Consider the following 27,606-nt stretch of genomic DNA (forward strand, 5'->3'; position numbering starts at 1 on the left):
CCCGCGTCCGGTTGGGCCTGTTAGGGTACCTCCTCCCGAGCCGCGCGATCCGGACACGAGGATAGGCTCCTCGCAACCGGAAAAGGCAGGAGCTAAAAGACGTCAGGCGTCCTTGCGGAAGTGGACGACACTCTCATTGGCTGCGGGACGTCTGGCTGCGGGAGCGGGCCTTTTGGAGGAGACCGGAAGTGGAGGAACTGAGAGGTAGGGTCCGGAAGCGTGAGCTGCGTATTTTAGTAATAGTAAATTAGTGATAGTAATAGTCCTTTGTTTTGTCCTTGTTTTGTTTTTCTTTCTTACTTTCGTTTTTTTTTTTTAGTTCCCTATTATTTCCCTTTAGAATTCCTCAGTGCATGATTTTTCCCAGCTCGGATCCCCCTCAATGTGTAAGCTCCTGGACCTTCCGTTTTTGCACTCTCGGACGCCTGGGTTCCCTAAACTTACGTGCAGGGTGTGCACCTGCTACACCCCCTCTTCAGTTTCTCCCTTTGCACCTGAGGGATTCTCTAGAATGCAGAGCGCCTTTGAAGTGCCCTGTAATGGTTGTGGACACTTGAATCCGGAGGGTTGTGTTGAGTAGGCTGTTGGACACTTTTCTGACGCAGGCCTTCTCTCTCTCTTTCCCTCTCTCTCTCTCTCTCCCCCCCCCCCCCAATCCCTCGCTCTTTGTAAACTGTCTATGGGTTTCACCTGGGGCCTGAAGCGTACTGGGCCCTTTTGGGTAAGGATTAAACTTTCTGTAGTAACAAATGGAAAGAAACTGCCCTTTCCTAAGTTGAATAGTTGCATAGGTATTCTAGAGAAGTGGTCCATCAGCGAGAGGAATTACATGCCAACTTTCTCTTTTAATCAGTAGTATTATTATTTAGCTTCTTTCAGTTTTGATAATCCCATTAGATGAGGGTTTATTTTCCACCCGATTTTGTCTTTGCATAATCCAAATGGAGTAACAGGTGTTTTGACGTGTTCAGTTCGCATAGTTCTTGGGAACTCAATATAAGGTTTTTGAATTAAAGTGGTATTGCTTTTTTACCACTAGTCAGCCTCCCTCATCCCCCACCCCCTTTCACTTTGTATCTAGTGTTGATAATGTTAATGGTTTCCTTTTGTATGATTTCCTTTTTTTTTTTAAATTCACTGATGGTCACACATATATTAAAAGGTAATGGTTTTACTTAACTGCTTGTTTTCTCTAATCCTCAGCTAGCCTCCGTAGTTTAAGATTAAGGCTGTTTGTGTTCTAGTTTTGTCTTTGTCCTTCTTCTCCCCTCCCCCCTGTTTTTTATATGCTTTCCCTGTGGCTCTTAGATTAAGACCCATTTTTGACCTTAATGTTATTTCTTTTACTTTAAGAACTGCTTCTCTTAACCTTTCTCCACTTCTAACCCCATTTATTGCTCTGCTGAACAAAAATCCTCTAAGGATTTTATGTTCCAAATCCCAATTCCTCTTTTTCTATTCTTTCTATTCATTCTTTCAGCATGGTTTTTCTCCCACCCTTTCCCAAAATCCTCTTCTTAGTGTCACCAGTGGTCTCCAGGTGTTGATTATTCCCAGTCTTTTTCCTGTTTGAGCTATCAGCAACCTTTGGCGCAGTTAATCACTTCCTTCTTCATGATGTATTTTCTTCACTTCATTTCCAGGACATCACACTCTCTTGGTTTTCCTTCTACCTCACTGGTTCCTTCTGTCTTCCTTCTGTTCTTCATGATCTCTTATTGTTGAGTGTTCCAGGGCTCAATCTTTGCTTCTCTTCTTTTCCTCTTTCTTTACTTCCTTTTGATTAAATCAAATCTTAATGACTTTAAATAACCATCTGTATACTGAAGCCTCCCGAGTTCATATTCTTAGTTCCCTCTCTTTCTGAACGCCAGACGTTAATATTAGAGGAAACTGGGTGAGATGTATATGGGAACTCTGTGTTATCTTTGCAGCTTTCCTGTAAATTCAGTATTACTCCAAAATAAAAAGTTTATTAGAAGGAATGTAACATTACTTCTTTGCTTAAAAACATTGTATGATTTCTCAGTTGATTCACGATAAAAGCTGACATCCTGACATTGGCCTACAAAACTACATGATCTGGTTTCCTATTACCTCCTTGACTTCAGCCTTTGTGTCCTCTCCCCTCGCTCTGTCCCAGCCATACTGGCTTCCTTGTTTCTTAAATACACTAAGCCCACTTCTGCCCTAGGGCCTTTGCACTGGCTGCTTCATCTGCTTGGAATGCTTTTTCCCAGACATCCACATAACTGATCTTTATGTATGTGCTCAAATATCACCTTTTCAATAAAGCTTACCTCAACCTCCTATTTAAAATTGCAGCTTTGCAACTATCCCCCTTTCCCCCACTGGCCTCTGTACTCCCAGTTTTCTCTATCCTGTGTTATCTTCTCTTTTTACTCTAGCACTTATCACCTTACTACGTATTTTACATATTTATTATGTGGTTTTTCATTTTTGATCTCTTAAAATACAGGAAAGAATTGTTATCTGTTTTGTTTCCTTATGCCAAGTTCTAAAGCACTGTCTGATGCACAGAAGTGCACGTGCTTTGGTTGAATGAATGAACTCTACTGGGTATTTGAATTTAGTCACCCTTGATTGGCAGTCATTGTGAAACATTGAATTGTTTATCGTGTCCAGGTATTATGCTGTTTCTTGCCTCCAAGCCTTTCATCATGAAGGGTCTTCTGCATGGAATGCCTTTTCTTATCTCTTTCCTTTTCACCTTTTAAGGTTCATATCAGTCATATCAGGTGTAGCTCAGGGAAGCCTTCCCTGAAATGTCAGGCTGGCTTAAGTGAACTCTTGAGAGGAGGTATCACCCTGCCTCTGCACTTTACAAGCTTGTAAAATAATTATTTTGGGGTGTTTTTATCTCACTCGAGAGGTGGGAATGTGTCTTAACTCATTCTGGGGATATCAAAGCCTGGTACATAGGAAGCAGTCAGTGAATGTTTTTAATGTATTAATAGCATGACCAAAGTCACTCAGCTATGAAGCAGTAGAGTTTTTTTTTTTTTTTTTCTGGGTTGTACCTTTTTTTTTTTTATGTTTTTTTTTTATTCTTATGTTAATCCCCATACATTACATCATTAGTTTTAGATGAAGTGTTCCATGATTCATTGTTTGTGAAGCAGTAGAGTTTTGATCTCAAGCTGACTCTTTGAGTATAAAACCGATGGTCTATTTGCTATACCTTGTTTTCAAGGAAAAGGTGGCTGTCCTTAAAATAATAGAAGGATAGTTTTTATACAGGTAGGAGGTAGTTAATGCATTTTATAGTCCAGGGCAATTTGTTCCTTGTCATTTGTGAAGCTGCCAGCGCTGATGAGAACACGAGTTGTGCTTTTTTTCCCTAAGACATTGGCTGAAATAGATGAACAGAGGGTTATTATAGTCAGCAGTTTTTAATGTTGATGAGGCGGGGCTCTTTTTGGAAGAACACCCTTGAGACTTTTGTTGCCTCAAAGGGGAAATCCATGCTGGAATTCCAAACTGCTCATGAGACATCCGTGCTTTTGCTAGCTGCCAGTCCTGCCAATAGCTTTAAAGTAAACTTTTGGTTGTGTGCCATTGGGGAATCCTGGGCTGTTTTCAAGATATTGTGAAGATTTTTCTCACAATGATATGGAAATTTGTTGTTAAGGTTGAGTTAAAGATAATTAGTTTGTTAACATAATTTCTGATACTTGGCACAAAAATTAGGTAAAGTAATTCTGTATTTAAAACAGTTTAATTGTAGATAATGAACCAGACCTCAAACTACCTTTTATGGTAAACATTCTGAATTTAAACTGTCCCCTGAATATTATCATCATTGTTGTAGTCCGTATACCAATCTTTTTGTGTAATGCTGGATAGCCTTTAGGACTAACAGAAAAGGAAATAATCTGACTATAAATTCTGAAAAGGCCTCAGCGGTTTTCGGCTGCAGCAGTGGGGTTGAAAATGATGATTAGGCTTGGGATCAAGTAATCAAAAACGACTATTCCTAAATTTGTGCCTTGTTTCTTTGAACTTTACTAACCCTGTAAAAGTGTCCAAAATGTTGAAATAAGCCAGAAAGTCAATCTGGTCTTTGTGTGAGAGGATGCTGTTGAATAAAGAAAGACCTTGCTCAATTGGAACAGAAGTGGCTGCTAAGAAATAAGATGCAGCCATTGTTGAGGAGTCTCATCAAAGTGTTGGCAGTATAAATATTGACATGCTGAGATATGTCAATATTTACCATGGAATTTGGAAGTTGCCAAGTTCCTGTTTAAGAAATGTGACACTAGCATTGAACACAGTATATCAATAAATAAGGAACATGTCCAATGAACAGCTGCTCAGAGAAAGTAGGATAACATCTGTCTAAACTCTGGAGCACTTAAAGTTGAATTTAAAAAATTTATTGACAGTTCTTTGTTAATTTGTAGGTAGATGCTTGTATAACAGTATCCTAATATAGTTCCATTTGTGGGCTTAACTTATGTGTTTTTAAAAAATGACAGCATGGTTGCAATTTATAATTTCGTAAATTACTTGTGCAATGATACTCATCTATAAATTGAATAAAAAACTCTTGCCTTAATCCTGTGTTTAGGAACCAACCTCATCATTTTAAGTATTATTCTTACAAAAATTGGCTCAACTCAAGACTCAGAAATTACTTTTGGGAACCAAAAGTTTATGCTCTGAGAATTTAGCAATAGAGAAAACAAAATAAGTTTCTGAAGTTTAAATGTGATAAGAAGATTTGTTCTGATTATTTGACAGCTGTATCTCAGAAGAAAATGAGTGGATTAAAGAGCAAGTAAAGTTGGTATGTTTGGTTGAATATCACAGATTACCACTTTTAATTCCCATATGAATATCACTGTAATAGAGCATTTGATGCAAAATAAAGACACATTTGAAGCTTTTTTATCAAGTCATTGGAACCATACAAACAGTCTTACATCTGTTTTGCACACGTCTAGAAGAAGGTTAAACTGAGCATTGTTTGAATGATAGTCCTAAAACAGTCCTAGAAGAGCATAAACCATGAGTATCAGGACTGGTCCTCTCATTGCTTTTCTAATAACAGAGACTGATGGCTTTTATATAGTAATCTAGTTGTTTAACCACATCACACTCTTAAGTTTATATTATGAAGAATGGATGCAAAGGATAGTTGAGGTCATATGTTCAGCCAGGAGCTACATTTATTGCTATAAATATTTTATAAACAAATTTTCAAATATGAAAAACAAATTGCATTAGAGGTTCATAAAAGGCTTTTAATGTATTTTTTTTAGTATATTAAGGATGGAAGGGAAAGAAACAATTTTAAAATTTAAATTGATTGGAGCCCTCTTTTAGAGCACATTTGCCAATATTTTGAGGTAAGCTGTTGAGTTTTAAGGAGAAACATTAAACTTATTAATTAATGATTTTAAAACTTGGAAAACATTTTTTTGCATGTAACCAAGACTTGAACCTTTGTTTTGAATAGACATTTTTTTCTAGAATCATTAGGGCCTTCTGGAAAATATTCACCAGTTGTCTTCTTGAACCACCTGTTACCAGTTATTTATCATGTAGTGATAACAAAGTTGCCCAGTACTTTCAAATGTCACGTATTTTAGAACTGATGAGAGTGTAAACATATTAAGCTGAAAATGTGAAACTTCCTGTTTGGTGTTAAATACTATGAATTTAATATAGTGTTTCCCGAAGTTTGGTACTCATGCCAATGACGGAATACACACATTGCTGACTGACAACTGTTTTGCAGGTACCATTTAGAGAATTAAATAATTTGCTGAAGTCCACACAACCAAGAAATGACAGTGAGGATTCATACTGAAGTCTGACTGATTCCAAAGCCTGAAACCAAGTAGCTTAAACAGAAAGGAACTTCTTGGCCTCATACCTAAAACATCTGTGATTAGATCTAGATTCTGGTGTTGCTGGAACCAGATCTGAGCTGCTGCCCACACCTCAGTTTCACTTTCTGCTCTGTTGGTTTTGTTGTCAGCAGCTTCAGGCTCACAGTGTTATGGCATCAAATCCAGTAGAGAAGAATCTATATCCTTAAGTCGTGGAATTAGGCTTCACTGGTCTTACTTGTCCTAACTTGAATCATGTGCTCATCTCTGAGTCAGTCACCAGAGCATTACATACCAGTATTTCAGGTGTCATGCTTATCAGATAAAGACTATTTACCAAAGAGTCAACACTGAACTCAATATTTCTTAAATAGGCTCCTAAGTTTTGAAGTACTGAATTATATATTTAAGAATAAATTTCTAATAGGTGACTTTGTCTCTTTTTACAAAGGTACTCTGTAACAATATAACCAGCCTGATGGTCAAATAATACTTAGTGAACTATTTTCTTTTTATTCATTTTATTGTAGAAAATTTCAAACATATATAAAGGTAGAACATAATGGATTCCTGTGTACCCATCACCTAGCACAATTATCAGCTCGTGAATCTTTTGCTTTTATCTTGGAACAGCCTCCCACTACAGTCCAAAATATGTTCAGGGATGTGGTTGAAAATGACTTAGAGTCAAAAATTACAGCATGGGAAATAAATAGTAATTATTCATCCAATTTGGAATGTGTTGTTTATAACTTGCTGTCATTCAAACCATGTGAAATTGCCATTTTTTGTAAGTTAAACATTGTTAAATACCAGCAATTTCGCATAGTTCCTAAATTTTTTTGAGTGGCTGAATTAGGTACTGTCACCAGTTAAGGATATGTTATAGGGTTCTTTTTTTCAGGATTAACTCTCATTTGTACCCCAGTCTTATCATTCATCGCCTGTTTGCCATTTGAAATAGGCAGATAAATGTGTACAGTTGTAAGTAAATGGTGGGTTTGTGCGTAGGGGAAAAAGTACAGTGCAAGTCCTGTTTCTTTTCCATACAAATGCTTTTAGTTACATTTCAGTTCTGAGCAGCACATTCTTGAAGTAGGAAAGACTGTATATACACTTAACTGATGGTATTTCATAGGAACACCCTCTCTCTTCTGAAATTAAAATACGAGAGAAGTGTCAAAATTTCACGGCTTAAGAAATCAAAATTACTACATTCTTAATGAAGAAAGACTGTTGTTTAGCTAATGCTGTATTTTCAGATATTATCTTATCTCTTCAGTTCTGTTAAATGTCATTCTCACAGGAAATTCTGCAATTAGGACTGAAGTGTTCTTGTGAAAGTTTAGAAAGTTTCCAAAATGATAAGTATGCTCTCATCCTTTCTGCCAAGTTTATTTGTAATTAAGAGTGTCCATTTGATGAATAGGAAGTCCTGGAACTCTGGGTCCAATTTTTAGGGCATTTTGGATCTAGGTGTTAGGTTTTATGTGGGAAATTTAGTCAAGCTATTTTACTGTTTTATTTTTTTTTTTTTTTTTTTTTATTTTTTTTAAAGATTTTATTTATTTATTTGACAGAGACAGAGATAGCAAGAGCAGGAACACAAGCAGCGGGAGGGGGAGAGGGAGAAGCAGGCTTCCCCCCGAGGAGGGAGCCCGATGTGGGACTCGATCCCAGGACCCTGGGATCATGACCTGAGCTGAAGGCAGATGCTTAACGACTGAGCCACCCAGGCGCCCTATTTTACTGTTTTAAACTACTTAGTTCATTGGGTAAAGAAAAAAGAAAAGAGGAAGTGAACTTGAATCACTGAAACTAATGATTACTAATGGTATTTGTAAAAGATAAGTAGAGGAAATGAGTAGTAATATGATATTTGGAATGGCTGCAGGTGGCATTCCACAGTCATAAGGGGTAACTGAGAATGGACTATGACTATGGCAAAGATGCCTTACTTTTTAGACTAATTTTTTAGTTCTAATGCTTTATTCCTGAAGCATCAGACTGTTAATCTGACATCTAACTTGAACATGAGCTGTATTTTACGAGTTTTTGAACAAGATTACGCCCACAGTCTTAACTGTATTTTACTCTTACTCTGGGTGACCATCCATCCCAGTTGGCCTGAGGTTGGGAGGCTTCCTGCACCTGGGACTTCGAAAGCTGAAACCAAGAAAATCTCAGGGAAACCTGGACAGCCGGTCACCTTACTTTCATTTCTAAATTAATAGAATGAAGGTAATATTGACATGATTAGAAAAGTATTTAATGATACTATAAATTCTTTACCCTTAAAGTTTAGATAATTGGAACTGGAAAATATTCTTTCAAGAAACCATTTCTTCTATAGAAAGTTAGCTTGATATTTTTGTTTAATTGCTTTGGAAATTTAAAGGTAAATTGATTTTGATTTTGTGGTCATTTAGGAAAAAAAAAAGGCTTAATTTACCCTTTATTCAGATAGATAACTCCAACCAGCAAGTTGATTTGCTGTTAATGAAAATGATAGGAAAGGAATAATGAAAATGCTAGGAATCAATTATTAATTTAAAAAAAAAGTCTTCAGTGTGGGAATTCTGGTAAGATAAACATTAATAACCAATGCTTTTTAAAAATACTGAACAAACAGGAAAATCATCATTTTTTTTGCACTTAGTTTTCTGACTTGTGTGATGTTTTTCTTATTAAAAGTAAAGTAAATAGCCCAGTGGTTGTTGCATAAGACTTTCTTTCCTTTTTATCTAGCAATATGTATGGTACTACCCTTGAATTTTTATATGATAGAACTTTAAAAAAATTTATCACCATACTTTCAATTTAGAATTTACATTTTTTTCTTTTCTTCCCTTTTTAAAAAAATAAGGTTAAACAAAATAATATGATCAGGAATCTAATTACAGACTTAGCGTGTGCTGTGTGCTAATCTTTATTCTGAATTCACTTTAGGTATCAGCCTACTTTTCTGAACAAGGGGGCACTTAAGTTAATTGCTTCATTAGAAACATGCATTTAGTCCTTTCTGATCTGTAAGTACAACTCCTTGGCATAGCTGCAGAAGTTTGAACACCTGCAGCCCAAGCCGCTTGAAAAGACCCCGTAACTTAGCTATAAAGGAAAATAAAAGAAGCTCAAGTTCAAAATGGTGTTATCAATGATATAGTGTTGTCACTAAGTTGAGCTGACCTAAGAGAGTTGGCTTCTGCACTGCTCCTTATCAGCATCCAAAAGGGCATACAAAATTCTTTGTAAACTAATTTAAAAAGCGTCTTGTTTATTCAGAGGCAACTGTGAATGGTATTTGTTCAGAGTGTAGATCACATCAGCTGCATACCAGCCAACAACTTATTTCTCTTCTAAGAAGGAAGCCAAGTATCAAAGGCACAAAGTACTAAAGATAAGCTGCTCAATTCTCAACTGTTCTGAGCTCTCAATAAAGCTACTGATGTACAAATTGGGGTGGGACTCAACTGTTTCCACCTGCAGGCTTGTCTTAGCTCCTGGGCTCTGGCCGGGAGAGGTGCTGATACTAGTGCGACCTTTAGTGCCCTTAGAAAATAAAACACACACTTTCTTATGGCCCTAATCAATCAGTCCCTCTAAAGAGGATTCCACCCCTTTCTTCAAGTATTCTTGGGGCAGAAAAATTATGGCTGACTATTCCCATTTACAGGGCTGCTGAAAGCAAAGAGATCATTGGTTCACTCTTAAGATTCTTGAAAGACCTGGCAAGTCATCCTTTTTCCTATTTTTGTGGTTGGTTCTTAGATATTTTGTATTCGATATTTAATGAGGGGGTGACTTCAGTAAGTAGAAGAAAGAATTTCATTCAGAAGTCGTTCAAATAATATATTATCAGGAAATTAAAACTCAGTTGATATAGAGAAAACATCTGAGGCTACTGAGGCACAAAATATTTATAGGAGTACCTGAGTGGTCACATTTGGGCTATAAATGTTAAGTGCTTGAACATGACTCACGGCATCCAAAGTTTCAAATCTGAGTTTAGTAAAATAATGGAATCTTTAAAATAATACGGTTTAATTTTAGCTGTAAGTACCTAGAGTTGGTCAGAAAACTGGAAAATATTTGAAACACAAATAATTCAAAGATGTTATTAAAACTAATCTGATCCCTAAATGTCTTTTTAACATTACTGAGATGAAAGCCCTTTATGTCATTGTGAAAGTAGAATGAAGCATCTGGAATATTGAATTTTTTTTTTTAAAGATTTTATTTATTTATTTGAGACAGAGAGCATGAGAGGGAGGAGGGTCAGAGGGAGAAGCAGACCCCCTGCCGAGCAGGGAGCCCGATGTGGGACTCGATCCCGGGACTCCAGGATCATGACCTGAGCCGAAGGCAGTCACTTAACCAACTGAGCCACCCAGGCGCCCTGGAATATTGAATTTTAAACTACTTTGTATAATTAGCAGTTTGTCACTTGTTTCAAATATGGTGAAAAATAGCAGTGAAACCAATTGCTGTTTTAGAGCAATTCTAAGTGCTGAGATTTTCTTTCACAAAGTTGCATTAATTGCTAACAATATCCGTGCTTCTTGAGGCACATTTAAGAAGAAATAACCTGTGCCAGTGTATCTGTGTGTTTGTATATAAATTCTGGAGAGGCAAAAAGTGGCCTTCATAAGTAGTTTCTATTACCCTTCCCACTCTGAAGTTGTGCGTTTGGGGCCTATTAGAATTAGGTAAGTCTCTAACTATGTGTCTTTTTCAGTGATTGGCATAGAAAAATAGTAATACACATTTTCCAGCAATTTTCAAATTTAAGGATTACAGAGCATGTGGGTAATTAACTGCATGTTAGGTGTTTTGACCAACTCATTTAAAAGAAAATATTCACAAATGGATAACGCATTTCAGAAGTAAGCATACTGAGGCAAGAAAGACCTCAATGTAGGAAAATTTTTGGCTAAATGAAATATTTAAAAATAATTATATTTTTTCAATGGTTATGATGTAGTCAAACCTACAAATTTACATATTTTTAACACATAAACATGCTTAATTGATGTGGCTACAAGTATGGTTATTTTAAAACTTGGTCTTTTACTGGGAAGAATAATAAACAGTCTTCTGAGTACACTTTAGGTAGAAGTTAGAATTATTGTTAATTTACCAATTTGGAGGTATCTTACACTCTTAATTTTAGATATTTTTTTTCTTTTATTCTGGAAATCGCCCCGCTTCCTTGCGCTTTTTACTGTAAGATAGAATAGCTCTAGCATTCTATAATTAAGCATCCCTCCCACTCCCAGAAGATAGAGATCTGTAGTAAGTTAGTTTTGTTTTGTGAAGAGCTGACAAAGTGAGTTTTTATTTTCATATTCAATTGTGTGAAGAGCTGACAAAGTGAGTTTTTCATATTCAGTTGTTTTTATTTTCATATTCAATTGTTGAGAAAAATAATGTGCTTTATTTATGAAAATGTAATAGTTTTAAATTGAGAAAGCAAATTAAAACTGATTTAAAAATTTGCTTTTGTTAAAACTTAGTAATCAGTTGTCACTGAAGTGCCAATTAATAATTTGCTTTTGGATTTTTATAGCATATTATATATGCTGGTCATAAAAATTGAAGCAATTTTATACTCTTCTCCCCAAATAAAAGATTGAAGAATTTTCTTTAGCTTTTTCAGGATTATCTAGGAAGAGATTCATGCTTTGTGATTAAAGAAAAATTCTCTCTAGTTTTTCATCTTTGGAAGTTTGTGCTTTGTTCCTGGTTTTGACTTTTTGTAATGTTTTTTTCTTTGCATGTTTGTAATTTTTAGGGTATTTTTGTTTTGCATGTTAGCTTCTACAGCTTAAGCATCTCTTAATGAAGTGCACGTGGTCAGGGGATATTCCAGTATTAGAAAAAATATAGTTATTTGCTTTGAACCAAATATATGTCGTACCACAGTTTGGTAAGTTTGAGGTCAATCTGGGCAAGATTCTAGAGTAAATTACCAGAAGAATGGTTTTTGAATTCATAGAAAAAGAACCTCTAATCATTAGAAATGGAAGTGGGATCAGTAAGAAAAGTCTTTACTCTTCATATTGTTGGATATAGTAATTTTTTTCAACATTCAACTTGGGCAACTCATTTGCCATTTATGGGCCTCTGTTTTTCTTATCTGTAAAAATTATAAATCAGTGTTGAATAGAACTATGATTTACTGAGTTTTGTAGTTGGCGAACTGTTACATGTTTTTTTTGTTTTACTTATTTCCTTGGTGCTTTGTGTAGCTGAGAGACCAATATACAAAACATCACTATATGATAGTCATGGTTTCTTGCAAAAATATTAATTTTATTTTTTTTATAACAGGTGACCAGAAATGGAGAGAAAAGTAAGCAGAATCTGTCTTGCTTCTGAACCTGATGTAATTCATTTTCTACAAGTGGCTTGGGAGAAAACACTAGGATCTGGTTTTGTTATTACACTTACTGATGGTCAGTCAGCATGGACCGGGACAGGTAATATTCAAAGCAAATTTTTTAAAAGTGAAATTTCAGTAATGTGCTGTTCTTCAGTCCTCAGTGACACTTCAGATTAAGGTGTTTCTTTAGTAGATTCTGGGTAAAATTAACATTGCTATACTTGTTATTGTGTCTAATTTACATGTAGATTTATAATATTTAATGCCAGTTTCTATAATAGGATAGAGAAATAAGCATCTGCCCCAGCAAATTCTGGTTACTAGTTGAGTCTTAAAACTTGGGGTTGGTCAGGGTTTTTAAATGATCTCTTTTTACAAAACATAAATAGTACTTTATACATGTATTTTTTTTTTTTCAGGACCCCAGGGAAATATTGGGAGGCATAGGGAGGTGGGTTGGCTGGGCCAAGGGATTTGTTAGCTTGGTGGAGTGGGGTGGTGGTGATTTTCTTTTTATTTTAGACACTTATTGTTTGAATTATTTTCTAGTGAACATGTATTACGTTTGTAACAAAAACAAAACAGTATTAGAGATTTTGTAAACCAAGGTTCAAACCCACATGTGGGATTTTGGCTATTATTTCATGAAATAAACTTTAAATTTTTTGTGTCTTTGGCAGTGATCTTTTAAAAAGTCTAATGGCCCTGAAATTATTTATGGAACATGGCAGTTATAAAGTGAAAATATATAGAATTATGTTTTGCTCATATAGTGAAGTTTTTATACTCTTCTAATTTTTGAAAGATTTGAAAAACTATTTCTATAGTTATGCAACAGTCCTTTCTAGAGTTATGTTGTAAATAATTTTTAGGTAAAATAATTTTGGCATGTTAATTTACATACCATTTATATATTCTATTAATTTTGAAATATTTCCCTAAAACTTGTTACTGTAATTATTATATCTTCTAAAATTACACAGTGAAGTTTTGTTTCTTTCTTGGATGTTACAAATTCTGTTACACAGTACAGTCAAACTGAATTTATAATTGCAGGGTTTTTAAAAAAAAAACTCTTCTTTTATGACAGGGTAAGGAATGCTGATGTAAGTATTAATAAAATAAAGAAATTTCAAGGATAGTGTTTGCAGTACGTATTATGGGATCTATTTAAGCTGTAAACTTCTATGTAAGAGAAACCAGTTGTTGCTTGGTTGTTGCCATGTAGGAGTGGGAGAAAAATTTTCAGGTTAGCTCTATTTATGCTAGTGTACCCAAGTGGCAATAGCTCTGTTTTGGAAAGGGGGTGCACAGGGCTGAAGATAATGGCAGGAGGTTAATGCCATTTGTCTGGAGAGAAGAGCAGTTCCAACCATACAGCCCAGGAGGCAGGTCCTAGGTGAAGTGGTTGCTTGTATGTAGGGAATACTGTATTTGTAACTTAGATGTTCCCAACTGACAAATGGCTTATTGTGTATAATTAGTTCTGATTAGACAGATGACCTTGAGATGCTTTAAGAGCCTTAATTATCAAAAGAAAATACTAGGGGCGCCTGGGTGGCTCAGTTGGTTAAGTGACTGCCTTCGGCTCAGGTCATGATCCTGGAGTCACAGGATCGAGTCCCGCATCGGGCTCCCTGCTCGGCAGGGAGTCTGCTTCTCCCTCTGACCCTCCCCCGTCTCATGCTCTCTCTCTCATTCTCTCTCTCAAATAAATAAATAAAATCTTTAAAAAAAAAAAAAGGAAATACTAAATTCTAATTTAGTTAGTAAACCTCATTCACTAAAGCAAAGAACAATTATTATGTTGTTTGAATTTTTTTTTTTATCATTAAGGATTGGGAATAAAAGAATACACTGATGAACTCTTAAATCTTGATTTAACCAGAAATTTAAGCTGAATTTACATTTATGGAACAATTTGTGTATGTCATAAAAAATGTGCTGGCAGTTGTTCTTAATATGATTATTATCAATATTGTTTCACTAGATTCATTAGGAGCAAGGAATGCATCTGATTTTTCTGTCACTCATTCTTTATAAGTATCTAGACCAGTGCCTGGGATCTACATGCTCAATAGATATTCTTTGGAAGGATGCCTCAAATGTATAAAACTTCCTAGGAAAAAAGAAAGTGAACCATTTATTTTAGAATTAACATTTTTTAATGAAAACTCCAGTTTCATATTTATTTATTGTTGGCATTGATCAGAAATACAGTATGCTTTTGCCATTTTTTTTTAGCTAATGAATAGTGTGAGAAAAATGTGTTAGAAAACTTCCATATCCTTTGTGTTGTTAACATTTTGGCTTGCTTACTAACCAGGCTTTCAAACAGAAAATTTTATAGTGCACCATATATGGTTGTTTTATTTTCAAAGACACTAAAGTTTTGAATCTCATAAATGTTTTATATATCTTTCATTATTCATTTCTTTTTTTTTTTTTTTTTTTTTTTTTTTTTAAAGATTTTATTTATTTATTTGAGAGAGAGAGAATGAGAAAGAGCACATGAGAGGGGGGGAGGGGCAGAGGGAGAAGCAGACTCCCTGCCGAGCAGGGAGACTGATGCGGGACTCGATCCCGGGACTCCAGGATCATGACCTGAGCCGAAGGCAGTCGCTCAACCAACTGAGCCACCCAGGCGCCCTCATTATTCATTTCTATTTTCTTGTATAAATTTCAGGGAAAAAATATCAAACCAAATAATATAATTGTTTCCATGGTTAGTTGAGGTTTATTATGTGAATATGATTTGGTTTGGCACTTTATAGAGACAATAACATGATTAAGAACATTGAAACAATTACATAATTGAAACTTGAAGATGGATTTCCTTCCTATACCTCATCCTGTTTTTTTTTGTACAACTTTTTGATTGCTGCAACCTTCAATTTGGATAATTTTTTTTCTCTTTTCATTTGAGTGAAATTAAAAGGATGTGGGGTTCCTTTTAATCTCCCACACACTAAATTCACTGATTTCTTTTCCAATAGTAATGTTTTATCTAATGAATGTTTTGAGGTCTAATTATCATGTGGTCTATCATCACTTCAACATTATAGAGGATTGTATCGCAAAGTTAAGTCACAAAGTAGGTTAATGATTGATGACTATTATGTGACCTTTATAACTCCATCAGTCAGCAGTAAGAAACTTAAATCACCCATCTCTGGAGTAGTTCATTGAGAAGTAGACTTTATTAATACATTTATTATCGAGTAATTATATTCATTTATAATTGTTCTAAACATTGATATTTGGTGATCTATATGGAGATTATGTGACAGAGTTCAGGGGAAAAAGGATTTTTAATAAATGCAGTAAAGTAGGTCCATGATGTGATACCAACAAGCTCTCTAATGTGATGATAAGGCTGTCTTCAAAGCACCAACACAAACATAGGCTATGCACAGTCTTCGGTTCATTATACATAAGGATCCAAAAGAAAAAAATCTTCCTTTCCTTACTTACATCTTCATCTACCCACAAATATTGTTAAAATGCTGCTTTCTTGGATCCTATGTGTCTGAGAACAATTCCTTGGTTTTTGGTCATGTTGGCCTGCTCACTTTTTATGCTATTATTATGTGGTTCAGCTGTATCCTTGCTGAATTTTATTATTTCCATGGCTTTTATTTCTGGTCACCAAAGTTTTTGGAAGAGTGAATGCTTACAGCTGTGCTTCTTCCAGATGTTCTTAGCACAAAATTCAAAACTGGTGACCACACTGTTTTTCCAGGCCTGAAGTTCTAAATAGGCAGTCAAAATTTCACATTTACTATTAATGAAAATATTCAATTAAACTTTTTCTTAATTTTTTCTCACAGTTTTTAAAGGGAAGTATAAATAGAAAATTTTCTTTCATTTTTTTTCTCTTAAGAATGAAATATTCCATAATAATAGAACAGCGTTCACAGGTGGTGTAACGTAAGAGAATATCTAAGATGTCAGCACTTGAATTAGGGTACATGAGGCTGGAATTCTGTCTGTTTGTTAAACTTTTGTATCCTTGGTGCCCGGAATAGTACCTGGCACATAGTAGGTGCTGAGTAAGCATTGTTTTAAATAAGTGAATCAAACCAATAAATGCTATGAAATATTTTCAGATACATATCTTTTCATTTTAATGAAATTTAGAATGCTTTTCACTGGATGTTTTATCAGTAGGCATACTTTATTTCTTGTGTGTGTTTTTTTTTTTAAAGATTTTATTTATTTGAGAGAGAGATAGGGAGAGAGAGCATGAGCAGCGGGGAGAGGGAGAAGCAGGCTCCCCACTGAGCAGGGAGGCCTGATTCAGGGCTCGATCCCAGGACCCCAGGATCATGACCTGAGCCAAAGGCAGACGCTTAACTGACTGAGCCAACCCAGGCGTCCTCTTTTGTATTTTCTGTAGTTGCATTAAAGGTGGTTTCTACAGATTTATTTCCTATTTCTCTATGAAATATTTTCTCTTCTTAGGTATTTATAACTCTTCAGAATTACCCAACACAAAATATGAAATTGTTCCTTAACTAGGAAGCATTAATCTTCTTATTTTTGTTTTTGTTTCTTTTTTTTTTTTTTCAGAAGAGCTAGTAAGGTAACTGAAAGGTCAATAGATTTGATAGTGGTGATCATCTTAAATATGTATCTGCTTCAGAGAGAGACAAAATATATGAAAGGATTTTAGAAGCTGTAAAATCACATAAAAAATATAAAAGTTTTTATTCTTACCTCTTTTTGATATCTGTGTTGAGATTCATATTTCGCTATCAGAAATGACCAAAAATGGATAATGAAAAATATATGGATATGCTTCAAAATTCTCTTACTCTTTGCCTGTCATGGGGCTTCCAGACATACTTGATAGGACACAGACCAAAGGTATGAAAATCTGTGTTATATTTTAGGGATTCTTTAGTCAAGCTTTTGTTGATTTCTGTAGTATGTCCTAGTAGTGTGTTTTTTTAATTCCGTGGAAGGAAATAGTTTTTCCAGTGTCTCATATCTGCCTCACCACAAAACCAAACAACCAAGAGACCTGTTTGACCACTTAATCTACTCCATGGCCATAGACGATTACTTGATCTGAGCATCAGTTTTATCATTTGAAACATCTTTCAGTGTTATAAGGAATAAAATCGATAGATGTAAAAGTATATATATAGGGCGCCTGGGTGGCTCAGTTGGTTAAGCGACTGCCTTCAGCTCAGGTCATGATCCCAGGGTCCTGGGATCGAGTCCCGCATCGGGTTCCCTGCTCTGCGGGGAGCCTGCTTCTCCCTCTCCCACTCCCCCTGCTTGTGTTCCCTCTCTTGCTGTGTCTCTCTCTGTCAAATAAATAAATAAAATCTTTAAAAAAAAAAAAAGTATATATATAAAAGTATAGAACCACATGAGTCTTTCATCATTGTACTAGTGGGAACTGACACAGGAAACCACCCAACCACATGCACACATTCCAAACAAATGTTAGATTAAATCTTATAATTTTAAAAGCAAACAGATAACAGTGCAGCTTTTGGATGTAAGAAAGGGAACCCTCCAGGTGCCATCTATGAAGAAGTATCTGAAAACCAAAGTGGTTAATAGGAACTAAAGCTTAACTATAGGTTCATGGAATATCTGAATTAGACATATGTCTTAATGACTGTGGGTGTAGTACCTAAGTGGGGTGGAATGTTGAGACGGCAGGCCTCTTAAGGAACTGGAACTGAGCTCTCAATGTAAAGAAAGGAAACTGAAAGGTATCTTGTTAATGAAATCATCTTAAAAAAGCAAAACAAAACAAAAACAAAAGACTACTCTCTGGTTTGAAGATGCAGTGTAGAATCAAACTAGTCACTAAGAGCTGTGAGTGGATAAAAGTCCAAACAAAAATCAGAACCCTGAGTCTCTGTTTTGTAGGGATGTGGGACGGGGGATTTAAGATTGAACTCTTTGCTTCAAGAGTAAAAACCAAGTTAAGAAATTAACCTTCAAAACTGGTCCAGAGCTGTTGAAACCTGTAGAGACTCCAAGAAAGGTAACTAGCAATCTGGATTCAAGGCCAGCGCTGTTGCCCAGAGCAGATGATACTCTGGCTAGAGGAGAGACTTGTTCAAACATTGCAAAGCATGAAAGGGAAAAAAACAGAATGAGAATGTGTCAGCAGTAGAAATGGAGTTAATACTCCAGGAACCATGCATAAAGACTGACCTGAAAGAGATCTTAAATATGTTTAAAGCCTTCAAATATTTAAAGGAAGGGTGTGGCAAGAACAGGATATTATGAAAAAGAGAATATCAGTCTAGAATTGAGAATATAATTGTTGAAGTAAAAATCTCTGTAGATGAGTAAAGCATCAGCTTTCAGTATACCTAGATGGGAGAACTGGAAGCCGGATCTGTGATATAATGTGTGTCAAACAGGTGACACTCAATAAATATTAATTCCCTTCTCTTTCATTCCTCATCACCTACTTTCATCCACCTTCTTTATTTTTTGGCATATAATGAGATGAGAAGAATGAACTCCATTTTTACTTTAATTCGACTCAGCCCATGTGAGTGAGAAATAGACTGTTGACTATTTAATCTCTTTAATAATTGAGGCAAGGAAGAAAGATGTTATAAAATACTGAACTTATTAATCATTATTAAGAAATAATTTATCGGCTTTGACCTAGGAGCAGGTATATAAGATGGTAGTTTTTCTAGTAATTTACAATGCATGTATTTCATCTGAGGACAGAGGAAAAAAAATGCAAGGAATCTAATGTTTTTCAGATGAGATTTGAGACTAAATTAATGTGTTTCTCAAAAATTGCTAGTTCAAAGGTATAATTTGACTTAAAAATGTGTGGTATGGGGATTGGTTTTATCTTTTGTTTAAATATCTGTTACATAAGTGATAAATTAGTAGCAATAGGTAATAAATATGTACTCATGTTTAGAAATTTATTTTTCATGTCAAAACTTTTTATTAATGTTTCCCATAGTTTCTGAGTCCGAGATTTCCCAAGAAGCCGATGACATGGCATTGGAAAAAGAGAAATATGTTGATGAACTGAGAAAAGCATTGGTATTAGGAGGAGGACCAGCTGATGCATACAAATTTGATTTTTCTAGAGAGTCTTGTCATTTCTCCTTTGAGAAAAACCTGAAAGATGTTTCAGTAAGTAAAACTTTCCATAATATTGTAAGTGGTAAAATGTCAGAGCCCTTATTGAGGAATTATCTAAGTAACTAGCTTACTATTCCCAGAATACCTGGGAAATAGAAGTGTGAAATGTACTTGGTTTTCAAGTTGGAAGAATGCTTCTTCATTCAACGTTATTCATTAAGTGCTTCATACTTATGAATTGCCAAAAATAATTAATTAGAAAATGTATTGAGTTTTAATGCTTTAAAAATAAGTATTATAGAGACAATTACATGAATGAGCAGTTCTACCTAGTGGGGTCAGAAACTTTAGACCATTGAGACAGGGTTTATTGTAATAAGTTTTGGGAAATACTGATTTTAAGAAAGAAGATAATTTATTTACCATTGAATATTTAATAATTATAACTTATTCTCTACTTTATTAGAGTGTATAGAAATTACAAAATGAGATAACTAAGTGTAGTAAGACATATCATTAGGCATTAAAGTATTTTATTTATATGTCAAACTTAGAAATACTAAAATAGAAATAACATTCAACCCAGGCTTTTGAAGGCTTGCATGCTTTATAGACAAGGATATCTGCTACTTGTCCTGTTTAGTTCCTGTACCAGTTCAGCCAAGGTGGGCAGCTTATGTATCAAAAATATTTATCAATGGGCGCCTGGGTGGCTCAGTCGGTTAAGCGACTGCCTTCGGCTTAGGTCATGATCCTGGAGTCCCGGGATCGAGTCCCACATCGGGCTCCCTGCTCAGCAGGGGGTCTGCTTCTCCCTCTGCCCTCTTCCCTCTCGTGCTCTCTGTCTCTCATTCTCTCTCTCAAATAAATAAATAATAAATCTTTAAAAAAAATTATCAAAATTTACTGCTTGTATATTTTGCTCAAGTTTATGGGATAATTAGAGGTTGAATTATTTGCTTTTGCCAGTGGTTTATATTCTGATATGAGGTCTTTAGTAGAAGAAAGGGAGGGAAATCTTTAGCACATTAAGGTTAGAGACAGTATTGACAATTTGTGTTGGAACTAAATTGAGTTTAAAAAAATTCCTTGCAAATGACTCTAATTCAGAATGATTAAAGGGATTTCACCAATTACAGAAACATGTAAAGTAACAGATGGGATCATTATTTTGAAATGTATGTTAACCTATAGAGAATAATACAGTTGAATGTATGCCAATTTATGTAAGTTCAATATGCTGAGGTCCTTAAAATGATAGTTTAGAATGGGTTAAGAAAGGTTTGAACTGGCTGCTGAAATTTCGTTATTTATCACAAAGTCTTCTTTCCTATGGCCGAAGCCCAATCAGATGATGTTACGTACTCCTAAGACTGCTGAGTGTTTCTTCTAATATTTTGAAGCAGATCATTTTCAGATTGGGAGTTCTGCCATTTCCCATTCAATGAGCATTTGTATGTAATGACTAACATTAGGTGGTTTGCTGCATCGGGGTTGGATGGAGTACTTAACCATGTTTGGCAGTACATCTGATTTTGCTGCTTTTGTGAAGAAAGAACTTCAAGTATTCATAACCTGTGTCTTTTACAGTTGGCTTAGCATGAATCAGCATTAAAAACTGTGACAATTATCCTAAAATATACTTGCTTACCACCCTGAACATAATCAACTTTATTGAGTCAGAACCACGAACCACTCACTACCTATTAACAGGTTTTCTCAAGAAGTGGAAATAGAATAAGAGATTCCCAGTAATGCAGAAGTGCGTTGGTTCCTTGAAGGATATGTCTTAAAGCACTACACTGCAGTTTAGATAGCTGCCTCCTTATTTATTGTCTATTAAATTTGCTTATGAGAGAAAGAAATGCTACTCTCGGGACAGCTGGACAAGTTTATTTGTGACTTGACTTACTTGAGGGATATTTTTGGATATTTGAATGAAATAAAAGTTCTACTTTGCGGTGCTGTAGTCTGCCTTATGGATGCAGATGAAAATCACAAGTTCATTTAGCCAAACTGCCATGGATCTTCCAGTGCTTCAGGATGTGCTTCTGCAAATTGAATTTGAGTGACAATATCTTGTAAATTCGTCTGCTGGCAAAAATATGCAGACAATTAGAAACATGGCAGAATACTTTTTAAGGCTTATAGTGCTTTGGGTGACCTAAAAATTTAAAAGGAATTTGTAATCCTTTCCCTGATGACACAGACATCTGATTGTTGCAAAAATGACCTCTTACACTTAGAAAAAAAGAAAAGAATGAACGTAGATTCAATTCAGAAAGTTGTAGTGAATTCTCTGGTTTGTTGACATAAGGTTACTCTCCCATGGCAAAGAATATTCTGTGAGTCCTAAGTACATTTACTACCAGATTCATACTCTCAGAATCATGGTTTTCAGGCATTTGTTGCCATCAGTTCAAGAAGTTTTATGTTTTTAATTCTGCGTTGGAGATCACTGAGTAATTTGAACACTTCAAGTATTCAAGTCATATAAGACTTACTTGGAATTTATATAAAATGTTCTTTTTAAAAAAAAAATTTTTTTTTTAGAGGCATCTGGCTGGCTGAGCATGTGAGTCTTGATCTCGGGTTGTGAGTTCAAGCCCCACCTTGGGCATAGAGCTTACTTAAAAAAAAAAAAAAAACTTTTTAAAAGGAAGTAACTACTCATTTTTGTACTTAAAAAGACCTGAGTTTTTGGGAATAATCATCTTGTGTTTTGTTAGAGTGAAAGAATTTTCAATCCAAAGCAATGAAATATTTAAAATGTATAATGTATATGTTGCACATTTTTTGGAGGGAGCATGTGCATAATTTTCATGAGATTGCTTTTGAGATCATAACACCCAAAATTTCATTTACACTCTAATTAGTTTTTCTTTATAGATAACCTAGGTTTTTTAAATTTTAGCTTAATTACCATTGGAATAAGTGTTGAATGATCAGCAAGACATTAACTCTTTTTCTCCATGTGGGACAAACCTCTGGGACCCTTCCTGCCCCATCACCAGTGTTCTTCAGTTGGCAGTAGATTATTCTAGATGAAAACATACTCTCGTGCAAGCATTTAGAACTCATTATGTCTCTACTGTAAGTAGTAGCCCCATTCAAGAGATTATTCGTATACTTTGTGTCATGGCTTTTTCTCTGCCATTCACAGTTCATACTGATATTCTTCGTCATGCAAACAATACATCTTAATAATATTTTCCTTTTTTGCTTTTATAAGTTGATCTGTTTCTTCAGAAAAAATTATGAGTTACAAAAAAAAGAACACGTAATAATTTTTTATAAGAATAACCTTGGGCTCATAATTTGCTTGCTCATACCTCTGTTTTCTCATCTCTCAAGTTTTAAAGTGATTTCTTGGGTTCATTCCAGGTCATCTAACATACTAGTCTTGTATTTCTAAAAATAACCCTAATGAAGGAAAGCCATGAATTTTGAAGAACAAATAAACATGATACACACACACACACACACACACACATGAGAATTGGCTACAGGTTTCTGTTAGAATTAAAGTCTATTTTCATTTCCTTTTCCTTTGTCTCCCTTGCCCCCACCATGATAAACTGGGATACAGTTTAGGCTGAATATTTGACAACTTAAGTACCGTGGAGGCATATTTTTCTCTGATTTAAAAATCCAAATAAGCAGTCCTGGGTTAATATGATGGCTTTATGATGTTGGAGGTCCAGGCTTCTCTAATCATGTTGCTTTGCCATTTTTAACAGGCAGTTTTTATCTCATGGTCCAAGAAGGCTGCTCTAGCTTCAGGGTATGTTCACCTTTTAGGCAACAGGACTGAGTTAAGCAGAGAATAAAGAGCCTGTCCATTTTCTTTAAGGCCATCACCTAACGTTGCATACATTGCTTTTGCTTACATCCCATTGTCTAGAACTAAGTCACAAAGCTTCACCTAGCTGCAAGGGAATCTTTAGCTGTGTCCTATGCCCAGAAATTTCCATTACTGTGTAAAAAGGGGAAGGAGGGGTACTGAAGGACAACTAGCAATCTCTGCATGTTAACATTTAAGAGAGATTGAAATGTCATTTAGAAGGGTTTACTTTTATTGTTATGGGGTATTTCTGTAGTATTTTCCTTACAAATAATTGTTCAGGTTGTATTTTAGTTACAAAAATGTTGCAAATATAGCGAGGAACAGGCTAGTTTGTATCTTGCTATATATTGTAACTTTTTTTTTTTTTAAAGATTTTATTTATTTATCTGACAGAGAGAGACACAGTGAGAGAGGGAATACAAGCAGGGGGAGTGGGAGAGGGAGAAGCAGGCTTCCCGCGGAGCAGGGAGCCCGATGCGGGGCTCGATCCCAGGACCCTGGGATCATGACCCGAGCCGAAGGCAGCCACTTAATGACTGAACCACCCAGGCGCCCCTATATTGTAACTTTTTAAGTAAAAAAAATGCATTCCAAGTTCAAACAACTTCCCTACAGTAATTAAATTTTCATTCTCAGATGTATAAAAATGAGGTAAAATAACTTAGCCAAAAGCAGCCAAAGTTGTTTGTAAAAACACTAGTCCAGAATCCTTTATTACTACCATGTGTCCCTGTGGTTTGGGGACTTTGAATTCACATGGGTATTTCCAGATGAAATATCAGAATTTGAGCATTTATTATGATACTCTGCGAAAGACTTTGTCAAAAATAGTAATGGCTTTCAGGTTTGTGGGAGTATGGGTTGCAAATGTGTTGTTTGAATGCCTGGAAAAAAAAATAATAGTATTCTTTATGTCTGTGATAGAAATATTTGTATACATCTGCCATTTTTATATTAAACACTTTATAATTTCCTGACCTCTTTGGAATGTGGGAACTAAATGAGTAATGTAAGTGGTACAGAAATCCTGCTCAAAGTATATGCTCTCTAGTTAAGCCATAGGAAAGACATTAGAATTTTTACTTTAAGAAAATTATTAATTTTTAGCTATACTATTTAATCTTTGAGAACTTTTGCTTTTTCTTGCTTCATATTGCTCAACTTTGATTTAAAATGTTTTCTTCTTTTAAAAGAACATCTCAAAGTGATTATATTTTAGTTTTTTAGTTACTCCAGGATGGTGCAGGAAAGAAATAGCTTAAAGACAGAAGTAGAAAATAACATGTAAAAACCATGCTCTAGAAGGACTTTTGAGTGTTAATAATACTAGTATTTGCTTCTTACCTTTCAGTTAATCTCCTTTGACATGTACTTTCACTTCACCCTGTGGACTTGGCATTGTCACTATTTATATGTGAGGAAACATGCTGAAGGCCTAAGCAAGTTCTTAAGGAAAGCAGAGGTATTAAGTTAGGATAGAATCTAGGCCTCTGCTTTAAAAATCCAAAACAATTTTTTTTTTTTTAATTTGTTGAGGTGTTATGTGTAATGTACATATGATAAAATGTACCCTGCATTAAGTACACAGTTTTCATCACTCCAGACAGTTCCTTCATGCCTCTTTTCAGTCAGTCCCCGATTACCCCTTTTGCCCCCCCCAACCCTGCCCATCCTCTCTCGGCCCCAGGCAACCACTGAACTGTTGTTCTCTGTCACTATAGATTAGCTTTGCCTGTTTTAGAATTTCATATAAATGGAACTATACAGTATGTACTCTCGCATGTAACTTTACATAGTATAAAATTTTTGAGCTTCATCATGATGTGTTGTGTATCAGCAATTCATTTCTTTTGACTGGTGAGTAGTATTCCATTGTGCAGATATACCACATTCACTTCTTGATGGATATGTGGGTGGTTGCCAGTTGTGGGCTCCTATGAGTAAAGCAGCTATTATTTATCTCTGTGCCAACCCCAAACTGTTTTTGAATACTTAGATTTATAATAAATACTGAAATCAAGTAGTATAAGTCCTCCAATTTGTTCTTTTTCAGAGTCGTTTTGGATTTTTTGTATACTTCAAATTTTCTTGTGAGATTTAGAATCAATTTGCAAATTTCTACCATTAAGTTTTTTGAGATCGTTTGGCAATGCTTTGAATCTACAGACTTGACATCTTAATATTGAGTCTTCTGTCTTGTAAACAAGATCTCTCTCTCCATTTATTTAGGTCAGTGGTCTCAGCTGGGGGAGATTTTGCTCTATCAGGGACATTTGGCAAGGAGACATTTTTGATTGTCACAGTTAGCGGCTGCTATTAGCATCCTTAGAGATGCTGCTAAACATCCTACAGTGCACAGGAGCAGGCTTTTTACAACAAAGAAGTATCTGGCCCAGAACATCATTAGTGCCACAGTTGAGAAATACTGATTTAATATTCCTTAATCACTCAGCAGCTGTTTGGAGTTTTCAAAGTGTAGGTTTTGTAAATATTTTACCAGTTTATCATTCTGAAATAGAAGCTTAGGTCATTGATTTGAGACGTTTCTTTTTACTAATATAGTCATTTTAGGTTCTAACTTTTCTTTCAAGTGCTGCTTTAACTGCATTTCAAAAATTTTGGTATGTCATTTTTTTTTAAATTTAGTTTAATAAAGTACTTTCTAATTTCCCTTTTGATTTCATTTTTCACTTATGAATTATTTGGAAGCTTGTAATTTAGTTCTAATTTTTTTTTAATATTCCAGATATTTTTCTGTTACTGGTTTTTAATTTAGGTCCATTGTTGTTAGAAAATATTATATGACTTGAAACCTTTTAAGTTTATTTGGGTTCATAGTAAGGCCCTGAATATGATTTCTCTTGTTCATTGGTCTGAGTGTACTTGAAAGAAAGATTCTTCTGTTGTTAGGTGGATTGTTTTTTAAATGTCAGATCAAGCCGGTTAATCTTGTTTAAGTTTTCTGTATTCTAGCTTCTTTTCTTTTAGATTTTATTTATTTATTTATTTATTTATTTATTTATTTATTTTAGAAAGAGAGTGCAGGAGAGTGTGGGGAGGATCAGAGGGGGAGGGAGAAGGAAGGGGAAAGAATCTCAAGCAGGCTTCGCACTGAGCATGGAGCCAGACTTGGGGCTAGATCTCACAACCCTGAGATCATGACCTAAGCCAAAACCAAGAGTTGGATGCTTAACCAGCTAAGCCTCCCGGGCACCCAGACTTACTTTCTGTTTACCTGTTCTACCAATGACTGAGAATGTGTTCAAATCTATAACTGTAATTATGGATTTGTTTACTTCTCCTTGAAGTACTATCAAGTCTCCCTTTATGTATTTTTAATTTTTGTTATAAGATGCAAAGCATTAAGGTTTGTCATGTCCTCTTGGTGATTTGACCCCCTTATCTCTTGAAGTGACCTTCAAACTCTTAATATTTTTTGATCTAAAATCTACTTTATATATTAGTAATCCCACTTTTTTTTTTTTTTAATTTTTTGATAGGAGTTAGCATGGTCTTTTTCCGTCCTTTTGCTTTTGACTATTTTTGTCTTTATTTAAATTGGGTTTCTTTTAAGAGACATACAGTTGGATTTTGCTTTTTAAAATTCAGCTTGTCCAGTCTCTGTCTTTGATTGGCTTATTTAACTCATTTTTATGCTATTTTAGTGCATGCTGTAGGGTTTATAGCATACATCTTTACCTTATCACAGTCTACCTTGAAGTGATTCTACTTCACGGATAGTTTAAGAATCTTAAAACAACAACAAAAAGAATCTTACAACAAAATACCTTCATTTCACCTCTCCTAGGTGTTATACTACTGTGGTCATTCATTTTACTTACATAAGTTATAAACTACATAACATTTTGTTATTATTTTTATTTTTAGCTTTTAACCTTTAAAGTTTAACTTCTAAAAATCGTTTTGAAATAATTTTAGACTCAACAAAAAGTTTCAAAAATAATACATAGAGTTTCAGTGTACCCTTTACCATGCTTTCCCAATGATATAAATCATAACTATAGTACATTAGTAAAAGCAAGAAATTGACATTGGTATAACACTATTGACTAAACTACAGACCTTATACAGATTTTACCAGTTCTTACGAGCATTCTGTTTTGTTGTTGTTGTTGTGTTTTGTTTGTTTTGCTTTTGTGTGTTTATGGTTATATGAATTTTATTATATAAATGGATTCATGTAATCACCACCACAATCATAGTACAGAACTGTTCTATTACCACAAAGAAACCCCTTCATTCCCTCATGCTATACCTTTTATAGTCATACCCTCTTTCCAGTGTAACTACCAGGAGCTGCTTATCATTGTGGTTTTGTCATTTCAAGAATATTGTATTAATGGAATCATACAGTATGTAACTTTTAGAGATTGGCTTCCTTTTCTGTGGAGCATAATGCCCTTGAGATG

General features: G+C 35.1%; 1 protein-coding gene across 3 annotated transcripts in view; it reads left to right on the forward strand.

The window, feature by feature from the left end:
• Positions 1-132: 132 nt before the first annotated feature.
• XRCC4 (X-ray repair cross complementing 4) overlaps positions 133-27,606 on the forward strand; it is a 229,523-nt gene continuing 202,049 nt past the window's right edge. The window contains exons 1-3 of one of the 3 annotated variants that reach the window (XM_044916782.1): positions 133-204; positions 12,189-12,337; positions 19,205-19,380. In XM_044916782.1, coding sequence (XP_044772717.1) covers positions 12,199-12,337; positions 19,205-19,380 — 315 coding nt within the window. In that variant the 5' untranslated portion in view covers positions 133-204; positions 12,189-12,198. Of the gene's footprint in view, positions 205-307; positions 387-12,188; positions 12,338-19,204; positions 19,381-27,606 lie in introns of those variants that run through there. The other 2 variants (XM_044916783.1, XM_044916781.1) reach the window with 2 other exon arrangements.

The sequence above is a fragment of the Neomonachus schauinslandi genome, chromosome 7 (genome assembly GCF_002201575.2).
Source record: "Neomonachus schauinslandi chromosome 7, ASM220157v2, whole genome shotgun sequence".
NCBI lineage: Eukaryota > Metazoa > Chordata > Mammalia > Carnivora > Phocidae > Neomonachus > Neomonachus schauinslandi.